General features: G+C 41.3%; 1 protein-coding gene across 2 annotated transcripts in view; it reads right to left on the reverse strand.

Annotated features, from left to right (window-relative positions):
* The window catches only part of OSMR (oncostatin M receptor), a 74,417-nt gene that overhangs the window by 34,422 nt on the left and 22,421 nt on the right, over positions 1 to 17,574 (reverse strand). For both annotated transcript variants that reach the window (XM_061393680.1, XM_061393681.1), the window contains exons 3-4: positions 13,199 to 13,371; positions 4,985 to 5,156 (exon numbers count right to left, since the gene is read on the reverse strand). In XM_061393680.1, coding sequence (XP_061249664.1) covers positions 4,985 to 5,156; positions 13,199 to 13,371 — 345 coding nt within the window. The remainder of the gene's footprint in view (positions 1 to 4,984; positions 5,157 to 13,198; positions 13,372 to 17,574) is intronic.

A 17,574-nucleotide genomic window follows, 5' to 3' on the forward strand; every position in this document is an offset into this window, starting at 1 on the left:
ACCTGGAATGTTAGGTCCATGGATCAAGGCAAATTGGAAGTGGTCAGTCAGGAGATGGCAAGAGTGAACATCGAGATTTTAGGAACCAGCGAACTAAAATGGACTGGAATGGGTGAATTTAACTCAGATGACCATTATATCTACTACTGCAGGCAGGAATCCTTTAGAAGAAATGGAGTAGCCATCATAATCAACAAAAGAGTCTAAAATGCAGTGCTTGGATGCAATCTCAAAAATGACAGAATGATCTCTATTCATTTCCAACACAAACCATTCAATAATAACCATGGAGAAGAGAAGTGAAAGGCAAAGGAGAAAAGGAAAGATATACCCATTTGAATGCAGAGTTCCAAAGAATAGCAAAGAGAGATAAGAAAGCCTTCCTCAGTGATAAATGCAAAGAAATAGAGGAAAATAACAGAATGGGAAAGACTAGAGATCTCTTCAAGAAAATTAGAAATACCAATGGAAATTTTCATGCAAAGATGGGCACAATAAAGGACAGAAATGGTATGAACCTAACAGAAGCAAAAGATATTAAGAAGAGGTAGCAAGAATACACCGAAGAACTATACAAAAAAGATCTTCACAATGCAGATAATCATGATGGTGCAATCACTCACCTAGAGCCAGACACCCTGGAATGTGAAGTCAGGTGGGACTTAGGAAGCATCACCATGAACAAAGCTAGTGGAGGTGATGGAATTCCAGTCGAGCTATTTTAAATCCTGAAAGATGATGCTGTGAAAGTGCTGCACTCAATATGCCAGCAAATTTGGAAAACTGAGCAGTGGCCACAGGACTGGAAAAGGTCAGTTTTCATTCCAATCCCAAAGAAAGGCAACGCGAAAGAATGCTCAAACTACTGCACAATTGCACTCATCTCACACGCTAGTAAAGTAACGCTCAAAATTCTCCAAGCCAGGCTTCAACAGTACGTGAACCATGAATTTCCAGATGTTCAAGCTGGATTTAGAAAAGGCAGAGGAACCAGAGATCGAACTGCCAACATCTGTTGTAAAAGCAAGAGTTCCAGAAAAACTTCTGCTTTATTAACTACGCCAAGGCCATTGACTGTGTGGATCATAATAAACTGAAGAAAATTCTTCAAGAGATGGGAATACCAGACCACCTGACCTGCCTCCTGAGACATCTGTATGCAGGTTAGGAAGCAACAGTTAGAACTGGACATGGAACAGACTAGTTCCAAATCAGGAAAAGAACATATCAAGGCTATATATTGTCACCCTACTTATTTAACTTATGTGCAGAGTACATCAGGAGAAATGCTGGGCTGGATGTAGCAAAAGCTGGAATCAAGATTGCTGGGAGAAATATCAATAACCTCAGATATGCAGATGACACCACACTTATGGCAGAAAGTGAAGAAGAACTAAAGAGCCTCTTGATGAAAGTGAAAGAGGAGAGTGAAAAAGTTGGCTTAAAACTCAACATTCAGAAAACTAAGATCATGGCATCTGGTGGAAACAGTTACAGACTATTTCTGGGGGCTCCAAAATCACTGCAGATGGTGATTGTTGCCATGAAATTAAAAGATGCTTGCTCCTTGGAAGGAAAGTTATGACCAACCTAGACAGCTTATTTAAAAGCAGAGACATTACTTTGCCAACAAAGGTCCATTTAGTTAAAGCTATGGTTTTTCTAGTAGTCATGTATGGATCTGAGAGTTGGACTATAGAGAAAGATGAGCACCAAAGAATTGATGCTTCTGAACTGTGGTGTTGGAGAAGATTCTTGAGAGTCTTGGACAGCAAGGAGATCCAACCAGTCCATCCTAAAGGAAATCAGTCCTGAATATTCATTGGAAGGACTGATCCTGAAGCTGAAACTCCAGTACTTTGGTCACCTGATGCGAAGAGCTGACTCATTTGAAAAGACCCTGATGCTGGGAAAGATTGAAGGCGGGAGGAAAAGGGGACGACAGAGGATGAGATGGTTGGATGGCATCACTGACTCAATGGACATGAGTTTGCGTAATCTTTGGGAGTTGGTTATGGACAGGGAAACCTTGCATGCTGCAGAACATGGGGTTGCAAAGAGTTGGACATGACTTAGCGACTGAACTAACTAATGCCATACACAAAAATAAACTAAAGATGGATTAAAGACCTAAGTGTAAGGCCAGATACTATAAATTCCTAGAGGAAAACATTGGCAAGACATACTTTGACATAAATCACAGCAATATCTTTCTGGATCAGCCTCCTAAAGTAATGGAAGTAAAAATAAACAAATGGGACCCAAATAAAGTTAAAAGCTTTTACACAGCAAAGAAAACAATAAACAAAAGAAAAAGGCAACCTACAGAACAGGAGAAAATATTTGCAAATGATGAAACCATCAAGAGATTAATTTCCAAAATATACAAATAGTTCATATGGCTCAATATGAAAAAACAAATAAGACAATCAAAAATGGACAGAAGATCTAAATAGACATTTCTCCAAAGAAGACAGATGGCAAAAAAGTACATGAAAAGATGCTCAACATCGCCAATTATTAGAGAAATGCAAATTAAAACTACAATGAAAAAGAAAAAAAACTACAACAAGATATCACCTCATACCAGTCAGAATGGCCATTATCAAAAGGTTACAAATAATAAATGCTGAGAGGGTGTGGAGAAATAGGAGCCCTCCAACACTGTGGTGTAGCCACTGTAGAGCACTATATGGAGATTCCTTAAAAAACTAAAAATAGAGCTACTATATGATCCTGCAATCCCACTCCTGGGCATATAACCAGAGAAAACCATAATTTGAAAAGATCCCTGCAGGCCTATTTATAATAACCAAGGCGTGGAACCAACCTAAATATTCATCAACAGAAAGATGGATAAAGAAAATGTGGTGTGTGTATATATATACACATATATATAAACGGAATTTTACTTAGCCATAAAAAAGAATGAAGTAATGCCACCTGCACAATATGGATGGACCTAGAGAGTATCACTGGAGCAGGAAATGGCAACCCTCTCCATATCCTTGCCTGGAGAATTCCGTGGACAGGGGAGCCTGGTGGGCTGCTGTCTATGGGGTCACACAGAGTTGGACATGACTGAAGCGACTTAGCAGCAGCAGCAGAGTATCACACTAAGTGAAGAAAGCCAGACAAAGACAAATAACAAATGATATCACCTATATGTGAATCTAAAAGAAAAAATAATCACACAAATGAACGTATTTCCAAAACAGAGAGAGACTCACAGATACAGAAAAACACAAACAAAAAAAACAATAACATATGGATACCAAAGGAGAAAGAAAAGTACAGGGAATGGATAATTAGGAGCTTCAAGTTAACATATAAACATTACTGTGTGTAAAATAGATAACCAACAAAGACCTAGTATATAACACAGGGAACTATCCTCGATATTATGCAACAACCTATAAGGGAAAAGAATCTGATAAAAATACACATAAATGTATAACTGAATGACTGTGCTATTCACCTGAAATTTACATGATATTATAAATCAAGTATAATTTAACGACAATTTTGCAGGCATAATCAGCTTTTCTATCAATCTTGGGGTTAGTGTGGAGGCTACAATTTTGAGAAACCTAGTCCATTGTACCAAAGTTGTTGATGATGATGTTCTTTCTTTTTCTGTTACTATCTTTTTAATCTCTCTCTCTTTTTCTTTTTCTCTAAGTACGTCTCTCAGCAATAGGATGTGATCGTTAAGAGCATGGCCTATGGAGCTAGATTTTCTAGGTTAGAATTCTGGCTCCAACACTTAGTGGCCTGATGACCTTACATTTTTTTTTTTTAAGAAAGCTATTTGTGCCTCCACTTTCTCCTCTGTGAATAGGGGATGAGAATTATATGTATTTCCTAGGGAAGATGTGACAGCTAAATACACACAGTGTTGAAAGCAGCAACTAGGAGGCAGATTTTACTCTATTAGTATTAAACTCATCACTGGGTCTCTTGTGGGTTAAAGTGTTATCAGTCTGAGTTAAATTTGCATAAATACTTGGCTAAGGAATGGTTCTCTTGGTAGGAATCTCAGATAACCTATCAAGGTACCTAGTTGAGAGCATCAGATGCCATTGCTTTACAGCTAACCTGTAGCTTAGCTGAAGCATACGAAATTGTGAAGAATGCTAAATGTTAATAACAACAAAATAACCAAAATTAAGAGATATTTGAAACACAATTACCCATGATTTCATTACTCAAATGAAGAATTACTTCCAGTTTTCCGTATTTCCCTCCCTTGTCTCTACATTAGGGGTTGGCAAGCTATGACCCATGGGCCAATTCCAGTCACCATCTGTTTTTTGTACATAAAGTTTTATTGGAACACAACCATTCATTTACACAGCTCCCATGCTACAATGGTGGAGTTGAATAGCCCCGATAGAGAATGTTGGGTTGTAAAACCTAAAATATTTCCTATCTTTTTCCTTGATGGAAAAACCTTCCCAAATTCTGCTCTAGTTGTATACACATTTTGTGTTGTTCTAATAAAAATATATGTACAATTTATATCTTGCTTTGTTCACTTAGCATTCTATAATGTACATACTTCACACGTATGGAAAATTAATCCTACATTGCCTGAATTGCATAATTACCTCAATGAATAAATTCAGAGAGAAAATCCTCAGATCTCTATCTATCTCCCAGTGGCAAGTTTCACATCCATATTTTTTGGGTCCAATGCATATGTGTTCAGTCATGTCCGACTCTTTGTGGACCCCATTGACTGTACCTTGCTAAGTTCCTCTGTCCATGGAATTTTTCAGGCAAGAATATTAAAATCCTGAGACCTCCATTTCCCAGGGGCAAGTCTCTTACCCATGCTTTTTTAGATCCAATAGGAGCCAAATATAAATAATGCTGGTGTCTACCTGGAGTTCCTCAATAAGGACTTCTACCATCTGACTACTGATCCCCAAGAAATATTAGATAGCAAACCCCCTCACTCTTCTATAGCCTCACTTCTTACCATCTGCTTTCTCCCATGAACTCCAGTTACTCCAGAGCCTGGGTGCAGGAATCCTGGAATCATCCACCATAGTCCTCATTCTTACAAAGTGGATGGCACATTCCAAAGGGAGCTCAGATTCCCAGCTCCAGTGCAGGACTTGGTTCCGCTTCACAGTGGTGCTGTAGTTCTCCTAGAAATAAAGAGAAAAACTTGGAAGCATATAGCCATGCAGTCCTGAAAAATGGCTTGGCTGGACTTATCCTAAAGCACACACCTAAGAGTCCACTATAACTCCAGGACATGGACAAGCTCAGTCTGTTTCCAGTCAGCCAGCTCCTGTGCTCTGATGGTACAGCAAGGAAGAGCAAGGAATAGCCTCCTGCCTATTGAAAACTTGGCTCCCAATCTCTTTGGGCCTCCAGTTCCAGGGGAATCACATGAACTAAGTGAGAGAGAGAGAACAGACACCACTTGAGTCTTAGGGGAAAAGATCAGAGAAAGAAGGTGTAGGCACAGTTCTGGTCACAAGAGCATGTTGAGAAAATTCTTGCAAACTAGAGAATTAATTGAAGCACCTTTTTAAAAATAAGCAAGATTGATAAGAATTTTCTAATATTCATCAGATCAAACCTCAGTAGAGCTGGCAGTCCTTCATGATACCCAGGAGTTCCACTGTCGCCCAGGAGTTAATAGATCACTTTCCATGAGCCCCTTGGTTTTTGTCTCTCGTCTTTTCAGATGTGGTGGCCACATGGACCACACTGCCTTCCTTGAACTGCAACCTTCACAATCTTTAGTACCAGAGATGTCAACCACATAGGCAGAACTTACATTGTGCTCTTCCACCAGGCTTCCCCGTCCCTGGGATTCTCCAGGCAAGAACACTGGAGTGGGTTGCCATTTCCTTCTCCAATGCATGGAAGTGAAAAGTGAAAGTGAAGTTGCTCAGTTATGTCCGACTCTTAGTGACCCCATGGACTGCGGCCCACCAGGCTCCTCCATCCGTGGGATTTTCCAGACAAGAGTGCTGGAGTGGGGTGCCACTGCTTTCTCCGAATGATAAATGCAAGAGCATTGCCAATGACTGAACAAGGCATTTGCAGTCTCTCTCTACTGAGATTGAACCCCGTGCTGCTATAGCTATTGACCTTCAACAACCCCTGACTGAGTTCAGGGTGGAGTGAGGCACTCTGTGCTCCAGGGAATCTTAACCGGAGGTCTTCTGGAATCTGAGACGGGGCCACGTGAGCTTTCTGCTGAATTCGTTTTTCGCTGTCCCGGTTTCCAGCACGATGGGCCTTCCCCTGCGCTGGGTTTCTTCGCCTTCCGCTTCTAGCGCGGGAGCTTCGCTGAGTTGGGCTCCTGCTGTGCTTGGCCTCTTTCACGCAGAGGTTGTTTCAGCCAGGTTATATTCAAGTCACGGCACCATAGATGTCACGCGAGTGTATGTTCCTCGGTTCTTTGTCTCATCACAACAAAGATTTGGAGCGACGGACATTAAAGCCCTCGGCACATCACAGCTCTTGGGTCTTGGACAAACCATGCTACAGCTCTCAGGCAAATCAGTGTTACAGCTCTATTTTATTTAGAAGATAGCAGGAGAGAGAGAGAGAAAAAAAAGAGCGCACGCACGCAGGAGAGAGAGTCCTTGGAGTTTGTTCAAATTCATGTCCATTGTGTCCGTAAGGCCATCCAACCGTCTCATCCTCTGTTGCCCGCTTCTCTTCCTGCCTTCAGTCTTTCTCAGCATCAGGGTCTCTTCCAATAAGTTGGCTCTTCGCATCAGGTGGCCAAAGTATTGGAGTTTCAGCTTCAGCATCAGTCCTTCCACTGATTATTCAGGGTTGATCTCCTTTAGGATTCATAGGTTTGATATCTTTGTTGTCCAAGGGACTTTCAAAAGAGTCTTCTCCAGCGCCACAATTCGAAAGCATCAATTCTTTGGCACTCAGCCTTCTCTATGGTCCAACTCTCACATCCATACATGACTACTGGAAAAATCATAGCTTTGACTATACGGACTTTTGTTGGTAAAGTGATGTCTCACCTTATTTCTTTTTTTTTAAACTTTTTATTTTGTATTGGTATGCAGTCAATTAACAACGTTGTGCTGGTTTCAGCTGAATAGTGAAGGGACTCAGGCATACATATGCATGTATCCATTCTCCCCCAAACCCTCCCTCCCATACTTCCTTATCTCTTGTAACAGTTTTTAAAGTCTATTTTGTCTGATATGATTATTGCTACTCCCACTTTCTTTTGATTCCCATTTGCATGGAATATCTTTTTTCCATCCCCTGACTTTCAGTCTATATGTATCCTTGCTGCTGCCGCTGCTGCTAAGTCGCTTCAGTCGTGTCCGACTCTGTGCGACCCCATAGACGGCAGCCCACCAGGCTCCCCCATCCCTGGGATTCTCCAGGCAAGAACACTGGAGTGGGTTGCCATTTCCTTCTCCAATGTGTGAAAGTGGAACGTGAAAGTGAAGTCGCTCAGTCATGTCCGATTCTTTGCAACCCCATGGACTGCAGCCTACCAGGCTCCTCTGTCCAGGTGATTTTCCAGGCAAGAGTACTGGAGTGGGGTGCCATCACTTTCTCCGATAGGTATCCTTAGGTAAGGCCTAATCTCAACTACTGGCGGTAGTTGGTGGCATTTCATCAAAGGTCAAGCCCCTGACTTGAATATGGTACTGTAAAAGTAGGGACTGGGCTCTATTCTTCTTCTCGGACCACAGCTCCAAGCACCGATGCTCCTCAGTGGGATGCCTGCTTTCTGCCCCCACAGCTGGAAGACAAGGATAACAGATAGCTTGCCCTTCCTGGGGAAAACTGAGTTTACATCCATTTTTAAAGGGCCAATGGCAAGTCCTCCAGTGAAGAGGAGGGGGCAATACATACGTCACATGCCACCTGGAGCTGCCAAACTTGGAGGCCTTCCCTCCACTATGCCTTCCCCTCCCCCAGCTGTCAGCCTTAAATGGTGCCCTTGGCAGAACCAAACACTATTCTGGAAGGAGAACTGTTTAGTCCACCTGAAGGGCATCTAATCATGCGTGTCCTTTGCCACTCTAAGCAGAACTCCCATTTGTAAAATGTTTTCATTATTTCAGTTTATTCCTATCCCTATAAAGGGCTTCCCTGGTATCTCAGGGGGTAAAGAATCCACCTGCATTGCAGGAGACCCCAGTTCAATTCCTGGGTCAAGAAGACCCCCTGGAGCAGGGATAGGCTATCCACTCCAGTATTCTTGGGCTTCCTTGGTAGCTCAGATGGTAGAGAATCTGCCTGTAATGTGGAAGACCTGGGTTCGATTCCTGGGTTGGGAAGATCCCCTGGAGGAGGGCATGGCAATTCATTCTAGTGTTCTTGCCTGGAGAATCCCCATGGACAGAGGAGCCTGGCAGGCTACATTCCTGGGGTCACAAAGAGTCTGACATGACTGAGTGACCAAGCACAGCACAGCACATCCCTATAAACATTGTTTTTTAACAAGTTTTGTGGTCCTGACCCATGCAACTTTTACTATTTAATGTGCACAATCTCGGGTACATTTTCTCCATTATTTAAAAACTAGTACAAAAAATTGGCTGTTAGTCAATCGGTGACCTTGCTATAATATGAACATTATAGCAGTCATGGTGACCTTGCTATGTGAACAAGCCACAGGCTGGATTTCACCTCTTATATCCCTCAGGAATTCAGCCACTGCTCTCCTCCCATTGTTATCACCTACTCCAGGCCCCTCTCCTTTGGACCAACCCCACTGCTCAATTCAAACTGGTCACACTTCACCTCCTCCAATTCTCCCAACTTCTCCCCACTGTGGAACCAGAGTGGTTTTAATCAGATCTCATCTCTCTGAAGGGGTGATCTCATCACCCCTTCTCACTGTTCCCAGGTTAAAAAACAACACCTGAGCATGACCCCCGGAGTCGCATGTGGGCTGGCCCTGTCCTGCCCACCCCACGTGCCCCATGCTTTCAAGCCTGAAAGCTCCCAGCCCCTTTCACTCAGGGCCTCTGCTCACCCCAGCTGGATCTTCCTGGAACATTCCTCTCCATTCTCCATGCTAAATTAGCTTCTAATCTTCTTTCCTACTTTGACTCCAACTGCCCTTCCTCCAAGCTGCTAGAGAAGGTCAGGCCTAATCTCAACCCATAGCCCACTATCAGCAACCTGCACTCCTCACATCTAGGACACTTTAATTTTGTGATCATCTCCTTAGTTTTGCTCAGCATTGATATCCCCACGCCTTGAACAAGGCCTGGACCTGAACCCACAGTCTAAAACTATGTGCCAAATGATTTCATCAGTTCATTAATATGTCACGAGCTCTGTTTTTCCCAGACCCTCTTTGTGTGGATTCTGTCTAACCACAAATTTGTGCTTTGTGGTCTTTCTAGCCATGTTGTGGAAGAGATAAAACTTTCCTTGAATGCATCAATTCAGTGACTTTTAAAAATGTGATGACTTGTGTTTGGGCTGTTTTCATTCATTGAAGTGGCAAGTTTAATTTGGCCCTGGCAGACATCAGTAAGTCATGAAAAGCTGGCATTTACATGATGCCCAAGTGAAGTCACTGATCCATTCCCAAGAAGCGAGCTTATTCCTCCCTGATTCAAGCTCCAGGCCTCCTTCCAAGCTTGAGTGGTTACTCTACTCTGCCTTCCCCTGCCATGGACGGAATCATAAAGCGTGTGACTAGAAAGGCCAAGGTGAGACTACACAGTGAGTTCTGAGTGGTTGGCACCAGCCAGGATCCAGCTCAGAGTCCCTGGACCAGCTGCAAGCACCCGGGTCAAGACGCTTGTCCTTTGGTTTATTTGTTATCGTTATTTAGTTGCTAAGTCACATCCAACTCTTTGTGACACCATGAACTGCAGCATACCAGGCTCCTCTGTCCTTCACTATCTTCCAGAGTTTGCTCAAATTCATGTCCACTGAGTCCCACCTGGTCACCCCCCTTCTCCTTTTGCACTCAGTCTTTCCCAGCATCAGGTTCTTTTTCAACAAGTCAGCTTTTAGCATCAGGTGGCCAAAGTACTGGAGTTTTAGCTTCAGCATTAGTCCTTCCAGTGAATATTTAGGGTTAATTTCCTTCAGAATGGACTGGTTTAATCTCCTTGCTATCCAAGGGACTCTCAAGAGTCTTCTCCAACAGCACAATTTGAAAGCATCGATTCTTTGGTGCTCAGCCTTTTTTATGGTCCAGCTCTCACTCCATACATGCCTACTGGAGAAACCATAGATTTGACTAGACAGACCTTTGTTTGCAAAGTAATGCAGTCTAGGTTTGTCAAAGCTTTTCTTCAAGGAGCAAGTACCTTTAATGTCATGGCTACAGTCACCATCCACAGTGATTTTGGAGCTTTTTCCCCATCTATTTGCCTTGTTTTATTTATTTATAATACATATTTAATTTAATATAAATTTATAAATTTAACATAAATATATTTATTTATTATTATCCATTGGCTTATCTGGGAACACACAATCGGAGCCATGAGAACAGAAAGCTGCTCCTTCTCAGCAAGAGTGAGGTTGCATTTCAGGGACCTGCCCTATGAAGGGAGATTATGGTCCAGATAGAAGCAGCCTCTCTCAGCTGGCTTTCTGAACTTTACGTGGAGGGGACCTTAGGTTTGTCCTTGATTGCAGGCCCAAGAGGTTCAGATAACAGCTTCTCATGGCATCTATTCTGGGATGCATGGTGACTGATGACTGGGAAAGACTGAGTGTGACCATAACCCCCATGTGGAGCCCAGGGCTCCAGTCAAAAACAGAGCTGCCTGGAGAGGGGCTGTTCCTTCCTCTGGCTATGGAGGGTCCTACACCACCCAACCCCAGCAGGCAAAGGGAGAGAGTTCTGTGTGTGCGTGGTCAGGGGTAGGTCATTGCAGATTTTCTGAAATTGTCCTCTTGGTGTTGCTGTGTGTGTCCTGGACGATCTTCTCAACTATGCTGCAAACTATTCAAGTCAAAGATGATTTTTCTTTACCTGTTCCTGGCATCTGGCATAGGCAGGTGTGATTATCTTTTGTCAAATGAATAAGTGACAAAAAAAAAGGAAAAGGCAGCATCACAAACCTTTCTGTGCCCTAGGGATCAGGCTGGGCTGGATGTTATGGGAACCATGTAATGGACAAGGCAAAACTCTACCCTCAAACACCTCCAGCCTTGGTTGGTTACAAGTAGATTTCAGCAGCAGGAAACCTACTTAGCAAGAAAGAAAAAGATTTCTCTTTTTACCTTGAAAAGAGAACTAGTACCTGAATCAAAGGTCTAAACAGATGTGAACAACTGTCAGTTCAGGCTTTCCTACCACTATTTTCTTAACTATGGTAACAAAAAGAACTATCTTTTAGAAGAATAAAGAATGGGATCCACCTGGTCTATGGTTAATGTTACTTTCACTAATGGGGTTAAGTGCCAGTTTTCCACAAATTCCTCCAGCCCTCCACTCAAGTTTCTTTTCCCTAGGCAATTCTTAGCCTCAACATGACCTCTGTTCAACGCTGTGCTAGGCCCAAATCAACAAGTGTATCCATCGATAATACAAAAAATATGAAAATACAAAAATTATCCCTGTGAAAGGGATAGTGGGAGGAAGGGCTGGGGAGGGAATAGCTGTATACAAGCACCGCTGTTGTATGCAATCTAGAAAAATGGTACAGATGAACCCATTTGCAAAGCAGAAACAGAGACATAGATGGAAATAACAAACATATGGACACCAAGGGGGAAAGAGAGGGTGGGATGAATTGGGGGATTGGAATTGACACATATACATCCTACAGATCAATACAGAGCGAACAAGAGCCTGTAGGACAGGGAACTCTACTCAGTGCTCTCTGATGACCTAAATGGGAAGGGAATCCAAAACAGAGAAGATATATGCATATGTATAGCTGATTCACTCTGCTATACAGCAGAAACGAATACAACATTGTAAAGCAATTATACTATATCTCAATAAACTTAAAAAAATAAATAAAAAGCCAGGGAACACAGGGCAAGTGTTTCTGAGATCTGTGTTTCCTGGCCTGTAGTCTTAACAAACCCCAAATAAACTACTGTTTTTGGCCTTACAAAAAAAAAAAAAAAAGAAAGAAACATCAAATAACTCTCACAGTAGGAAGCTGCCCTATGAGAGGTAGAATTATAGACCTGGTATCAACCTTAAATCAATAGTCAGAACAATATTTAGGCCACTCACTCAGATCTCAAAGGTGATGATGATGGATCATAAAAGTAACTGAACCTTTAAAGTTAGTGACCTTTATGCTAAAGGAACTGACCCTCTGGGTCCCTGTATCCATGCCTCCACTGCCTGAGAGAAGAGTGGCTATCCACTAGCAAATAGAGGTCCCCAGCAATAAAACATCTGTGTTTCACTTCTCTCTATGCAAATTCTCTGTTTCCCTTCAGTGAGAAAATATTTCACTGTCCTTCAACCTCCCATGATAATAAACGATCATGATGTGGGCATAGATTACTAGGGCTCCCTGGACCATAAATGGTCATTGAAAGAAACCACCAAAGTGCCCCAATGCAGTGAATGGGAAAGCATCAGGCAAAACAGACATAACCATGACTTAAACCAGACTAGAGCACATCAATCCCAAATAATTCAAAGGCAAAAAGAGTATGAGTTCAGGATTTTCTTAATTTAATTTTCTATAGAAAAAGGCACATGTGAGGAAGCAAAGGACACGGTAAGTTACTCTCCGACAAGGTCCATGGAAGACCTCTTTGCTGGGTAGAAGAGAAAATGCTAAAACATTTTCTTCCTTGTATTTCAGTACAGTATTAGTAAAGAAACTGCCTGAGAGCCACACTGACATGAGAATTGCCAAACTATTACACCTGATTTAGGAGAATCTTTGGTAGGCAGAGAAGGAAGAAGGAAGAGGAATAAGATGGCTGATCATGGATTTTTGGAATCCAGTCTTCACAAGGATAGACCCCAACAGCTTTCATAGAGAACAGAGAATAACTGAGAATATGATCTATTTTTATAGCACAACCCACCCAACCTACCAAACTAAAACTGTCATGTTAATTTGTCCCAGATCCTCTTAACTAAAAACACAGAACTGTGATTATTTAGAACTGTTCTGAGTTGCTAAAATGATTCCAGATTGGGATTTTGGGGAGGATGTCATGAAAGACAAATCATGGTGTTAGAAAAGGATTTTTAAAATACTGAGCCAAGAATAAAAATACTTACCAACCAGATGACATTGGATGCTTTAAATCTACTGATCTGTATCTGAAAAACCATTTTGAATTCCTGGTGATAATCAGGGTTGTGGACAGTCCATTGTAAATGCAAACACTGCTTTGTAGAATTGATGGAAACGTTCAGTGATTCAGGAGTTAATGGTAAAGGTTCAGACAGAACTGAAAGACCAAAACACGATATGAAGTGACATTTAATAGGCGTGTGATTGAATAATCGCAGATAATTACACTGTTCAATATCATCACTGTTTAGCTTTGGAAAACATTGCTCACATATACACTCTAGAATTAGACACTGAAAAGCTGGAGGGAATTTAGAAATCACTCAGCAGATGAAGAAATTAAGCCCTAGATGAATGAAATGAGTTGCTCAATGATACAAAGCAAATTAATATATTGACTGTTACACAAAAGGATATTTCATTGAACAATCTAAATAGTTTAGAAATTTATAACAAGGCTGAATTAAAAAACAGGGCTTTTTGCTATAAATTTCATAGTTCTGGACATCTAAAATGAATATTTTGTGAACTATTTGATAGTTTACAGGACTTCCCTGGCAATCTAGTGGTTAAGACTTTGTCTTCCAGTGCAGGGGATGTGAGTTCAACCCCTGGTTGAGGAGCTAAGATCCCATATGCTTTGTGGTCAAAAAAACCCAAACAAATATTTCATAGTTTATTAAACAGCTATAAAGTGAGAACAAGTCCCATCTCTAGAGGCTATTGCTTAAATCTCAATGCACTGAACTTAAAACACCTTTAGCAAGAATTTACTGGGCTAACCCTAACCTAGTGTGAAATGAAATAATCGTGACAAGGTTTCTAGCTCAAGGAAGGAACCTAGTGGAGAGACACAAGAGACTTCTATGAAATAATGAGTGACTGCAAGTTTAGAGTGTTTAATGGTGGGATAGAGTCTGTCAAAGAGGAGAGATTCAAACATGGGACAGATTTGCTGAGGTCAGTGAGCTGGAAAACAGCCTAGAGAGAGGATTTGCCCTGATGGAGTGAGTGGGATCACTGCTAATGCTGGGAGAAGAACAAAACATGGCTTTTTATATAAGTAGAGGAAATGCCATACAGATTCAAGAAGAATTGTGTATTGTTGAATCAAGAGGCTTCACTGGTTGGTTTGAGGGCATCTAAAGTACACTGGAGAAGGAAATGGCAACCCACTCCAGTACTCTTGCCTGGAAAATCCCATGGATGGAGGAGCCTGGTAGGCTACAGTCCATGGGGTCGCAGAGTCGGACACGACTGAGCGGCTTCACTTAAGTCACTTAACTTAAAGTACGCTGGGAATGCTGCAAAAGTATTGAAAAGATGAAGAGTGTATTGATAAAATCAACTGGGAGCTGATGGTTCATGGTGGAGCACATATCTTTTTAACATTCATTTTTCTAGTTCTTTGGGGATTTCCCCTAGTGATCTGAGACTCTCTGGCACCCAGTTTAAATGGTAAGAGATTACCTTCTTTTGAGAATAAAAATGGCATGAATCTCTAATAATGAAAAAAAATCTCCCAAACTGTCATTCTACATATGCTGCTTTTCTCACGCATGTGTGCATATGCTCGCTCAGTCGTATCCAACTCTTTGTGACCTCATGGACTGTAGCCCTCCAGGGTCCTCTGTCCATGGGATTCTCCAGGCAAGAATACTGGAGTGGGTAGCCATTCCCTCTTCCAGGGGATCTTCTTAACCCAGGGATGGAACCCACATCTCCTACATTAGCAGGCAGATTCTTTACCCCTGAGTCACCTGGAAAGCCTGTATTTTTCTCACAGGGAGGTAAAAAATAACAGCAACAATAAGCCTGAACAATAAAGTTTATCAGGCATGGTGCTAGGTGCTTTGCATATTTTTTCTCATGAAATGCCCATTATAAAACTGAGACAGTCATTTTCTATAGATGAGAAGACTCAAGTTCGATAGCTTAAACAGTGTACACAAAGCGGCCTGGAACTTAAGTATGGATCTCTTTAATACCAAGCCTTCACTGCGCTGCTCCCCAGCTGTGAAGGCAGGAACAGCCTGCCCAACTGAAGGTCACATGGACTGGAATGTCTGAGAAGTGTGGCTCCCACCATGTCTTGCCAAGTTCAGGATACAGATGGTAAGGATGGGGCTCTGGACCTAGCCAGAAAAGTTGATAAGTATTCTTGGTGGATACAAGCATGAAGTTCTCCATGTTAATGGTCCACATGATAGACAGCTTCAGGATCTAAATAAGGTTTTATCCTCAGAGTTTAGAAAAAAAAAATCTCAGAAAATTCATTCTATGGAAACAAAGTTAACAAGAATGGCCATAAAATCCAAGTTATTAGCCATCAACGACTATTTTCCCAGAAAGATATTCATCCTCTGTGAATTTTATAGATCAGATGCTGGGAATGGTTAGGATAAAAATTAGAATCTTAGTCTGGACTCCCATGACCTTGGATTTGGCATTGGGTCCCTAGATATGATGCCAAAGCATGAGTCAAAAAAGAAAAAAAAAAAAAAGACAAATGGAACTTTATCAAAATTAAAAACTTCTGTGCATCTAAGGACATTGTCAAAAGGGAGGAAAGAAAAACTAAAAATGGAGAAAATATTTTGCAAATCACTCATCTAGTATCCAAAATTTATAAAGAACTCTGACAACTCAACACCTAAAAGGCAAACAACTCTATTTTGAAAACAGACAAATGACTTGAATAGGCATTTCTCCAAAGATGTACAAATGGCCAATAAGCACATGAAAAGACATTCAACATCATTAATCACTACAGAAATGAAGATCAAAACCATAATGAGATACTATCTTATACTCACAAGGAGGCTTATAATTTAAAAAATGGAAATAAGCATTGGTGAGCATGTGGAGAAATTAAAACCTTTGTATATCAAGGCGGGAGTGTAAAAAGACTTTGGAACTGAAGAAAACATTTTGAAAGTTCCGCACAAAGTTAAAGTCACCATATGACTCAATAATTTCATTCCTATGTATATATCCTAAAGAGCTGCAAGACTTAAATATTTGTAACAAATGTTTGTAGCAGCACTATTCACAACAGCAAAAAGGTGACAAGAACCCAAATGGCCATCAGCAGATGAATGGACAAACATATTGTGTGTATTCATAACCTGAAATACAAGAGAAGACTCTACACATGGACGTCACCAGATGGTCCATACCAAAATCAGATTGACTGTATTCTTTTCAGCCAAAGATGGAGAAGCCCTATACAGTCAGCAAAAAGAGACCGGAAGATGACCGTGGCTCAGATCATGAAGTCCTTATTGCAAAATTCAGACTTAAATTGAAGAAAGTAGGGAAAACCACTAGACCATTTAGGTACAACCTAAATCAAATCCCTTATGATTATACAGTGGAAGTGACAAATAGATTCAAGGGGCTAGATCTGATAGAGTGCCTGAAGAATTATGGATGGAGATTTCTGACATTGTACAGGAGGCAGTGATCAAGACCATCCCCAAGAAAAAGAAATGCAAAGGCAAAATGGTTGTCTGAGGAGGACTTACAAATAGTTGAGAAAAGAAGAGAAGCTAAAGGCAAAGAAGAAAAAGAAAGATATACCCATCTGAATGCAGAGCTCCAAAGAATAGCAAAGAGAGATAAGAAACCTTTCCTAAGTGAACAATGCAAAGAAATACAGGAAAACAACAGAATGGGAAAGACTAGAGATCTCTTCAAGAAAATTAGAGATACCAAGGGAAATTTTCATGCAAAGATGGGCACATAAAGAACAGAAATGGTATGGACCTAACAGAAGCAGAAGATATTAAGAAGAGGTAGCAAAAATACACCGAAGAACTATACAAAAAAGATTTTCATGATCCAGATAACCACGATGGTGTGATCACTCACCTAGAGTCAGACATCCTGTAATGAGAAGTCAAGTGGGCCTTACAAAGCATCACTATGAACAAAGCTAGTGGAGGTGATGGAATTCCAGATGAGCTATTTCAAATCCTAAAAGATGATGCTGTGAAAGTGCTGCACTCAGTATGTCAGCAAATTTGGAAAACTCAGCAGTGGCCACAGGACTGGAAAAGGTCAGTTTTCATTCTAATCCTAAAGAAAGGCAATGCGAAAGAATGCTCAAACTACCGCACAATTGCACTCATCTCACACGCTAGTAAAGTAATGCTCAAAATTCTCCAAGCCAGGCTTCAACAGTACATGAACTGTTTTCATGTTCAAGCTGGTTTTAGAAAAGGCAGAGGAACCAGAGAGCAAATTGCTAACATCAGTTGGATCACTGAAAAAGCAAGAGAGTTCCAGAAAAACATCTATTTCTGCTTTATTGACTATGCGAAAGCCTTTGACTGTGTGGATCACAACAAACTGTGAA

The sequence above is a fragment of the Bos javanicus genome, chromosome 20 (assembly GCF_032452875.1).
Source record: "Bos javanicus breed banteng chromosome 20, ARS-OSU_banteng_1.0, whole genome shotgun sequence".
Taxonomy (NCBI): domain Eukaryota; kingdom Metazoa; phylum Chordata; class Mammalia; order Artiodactyla; family Bovidae; genus Bos; species Bos javanicus.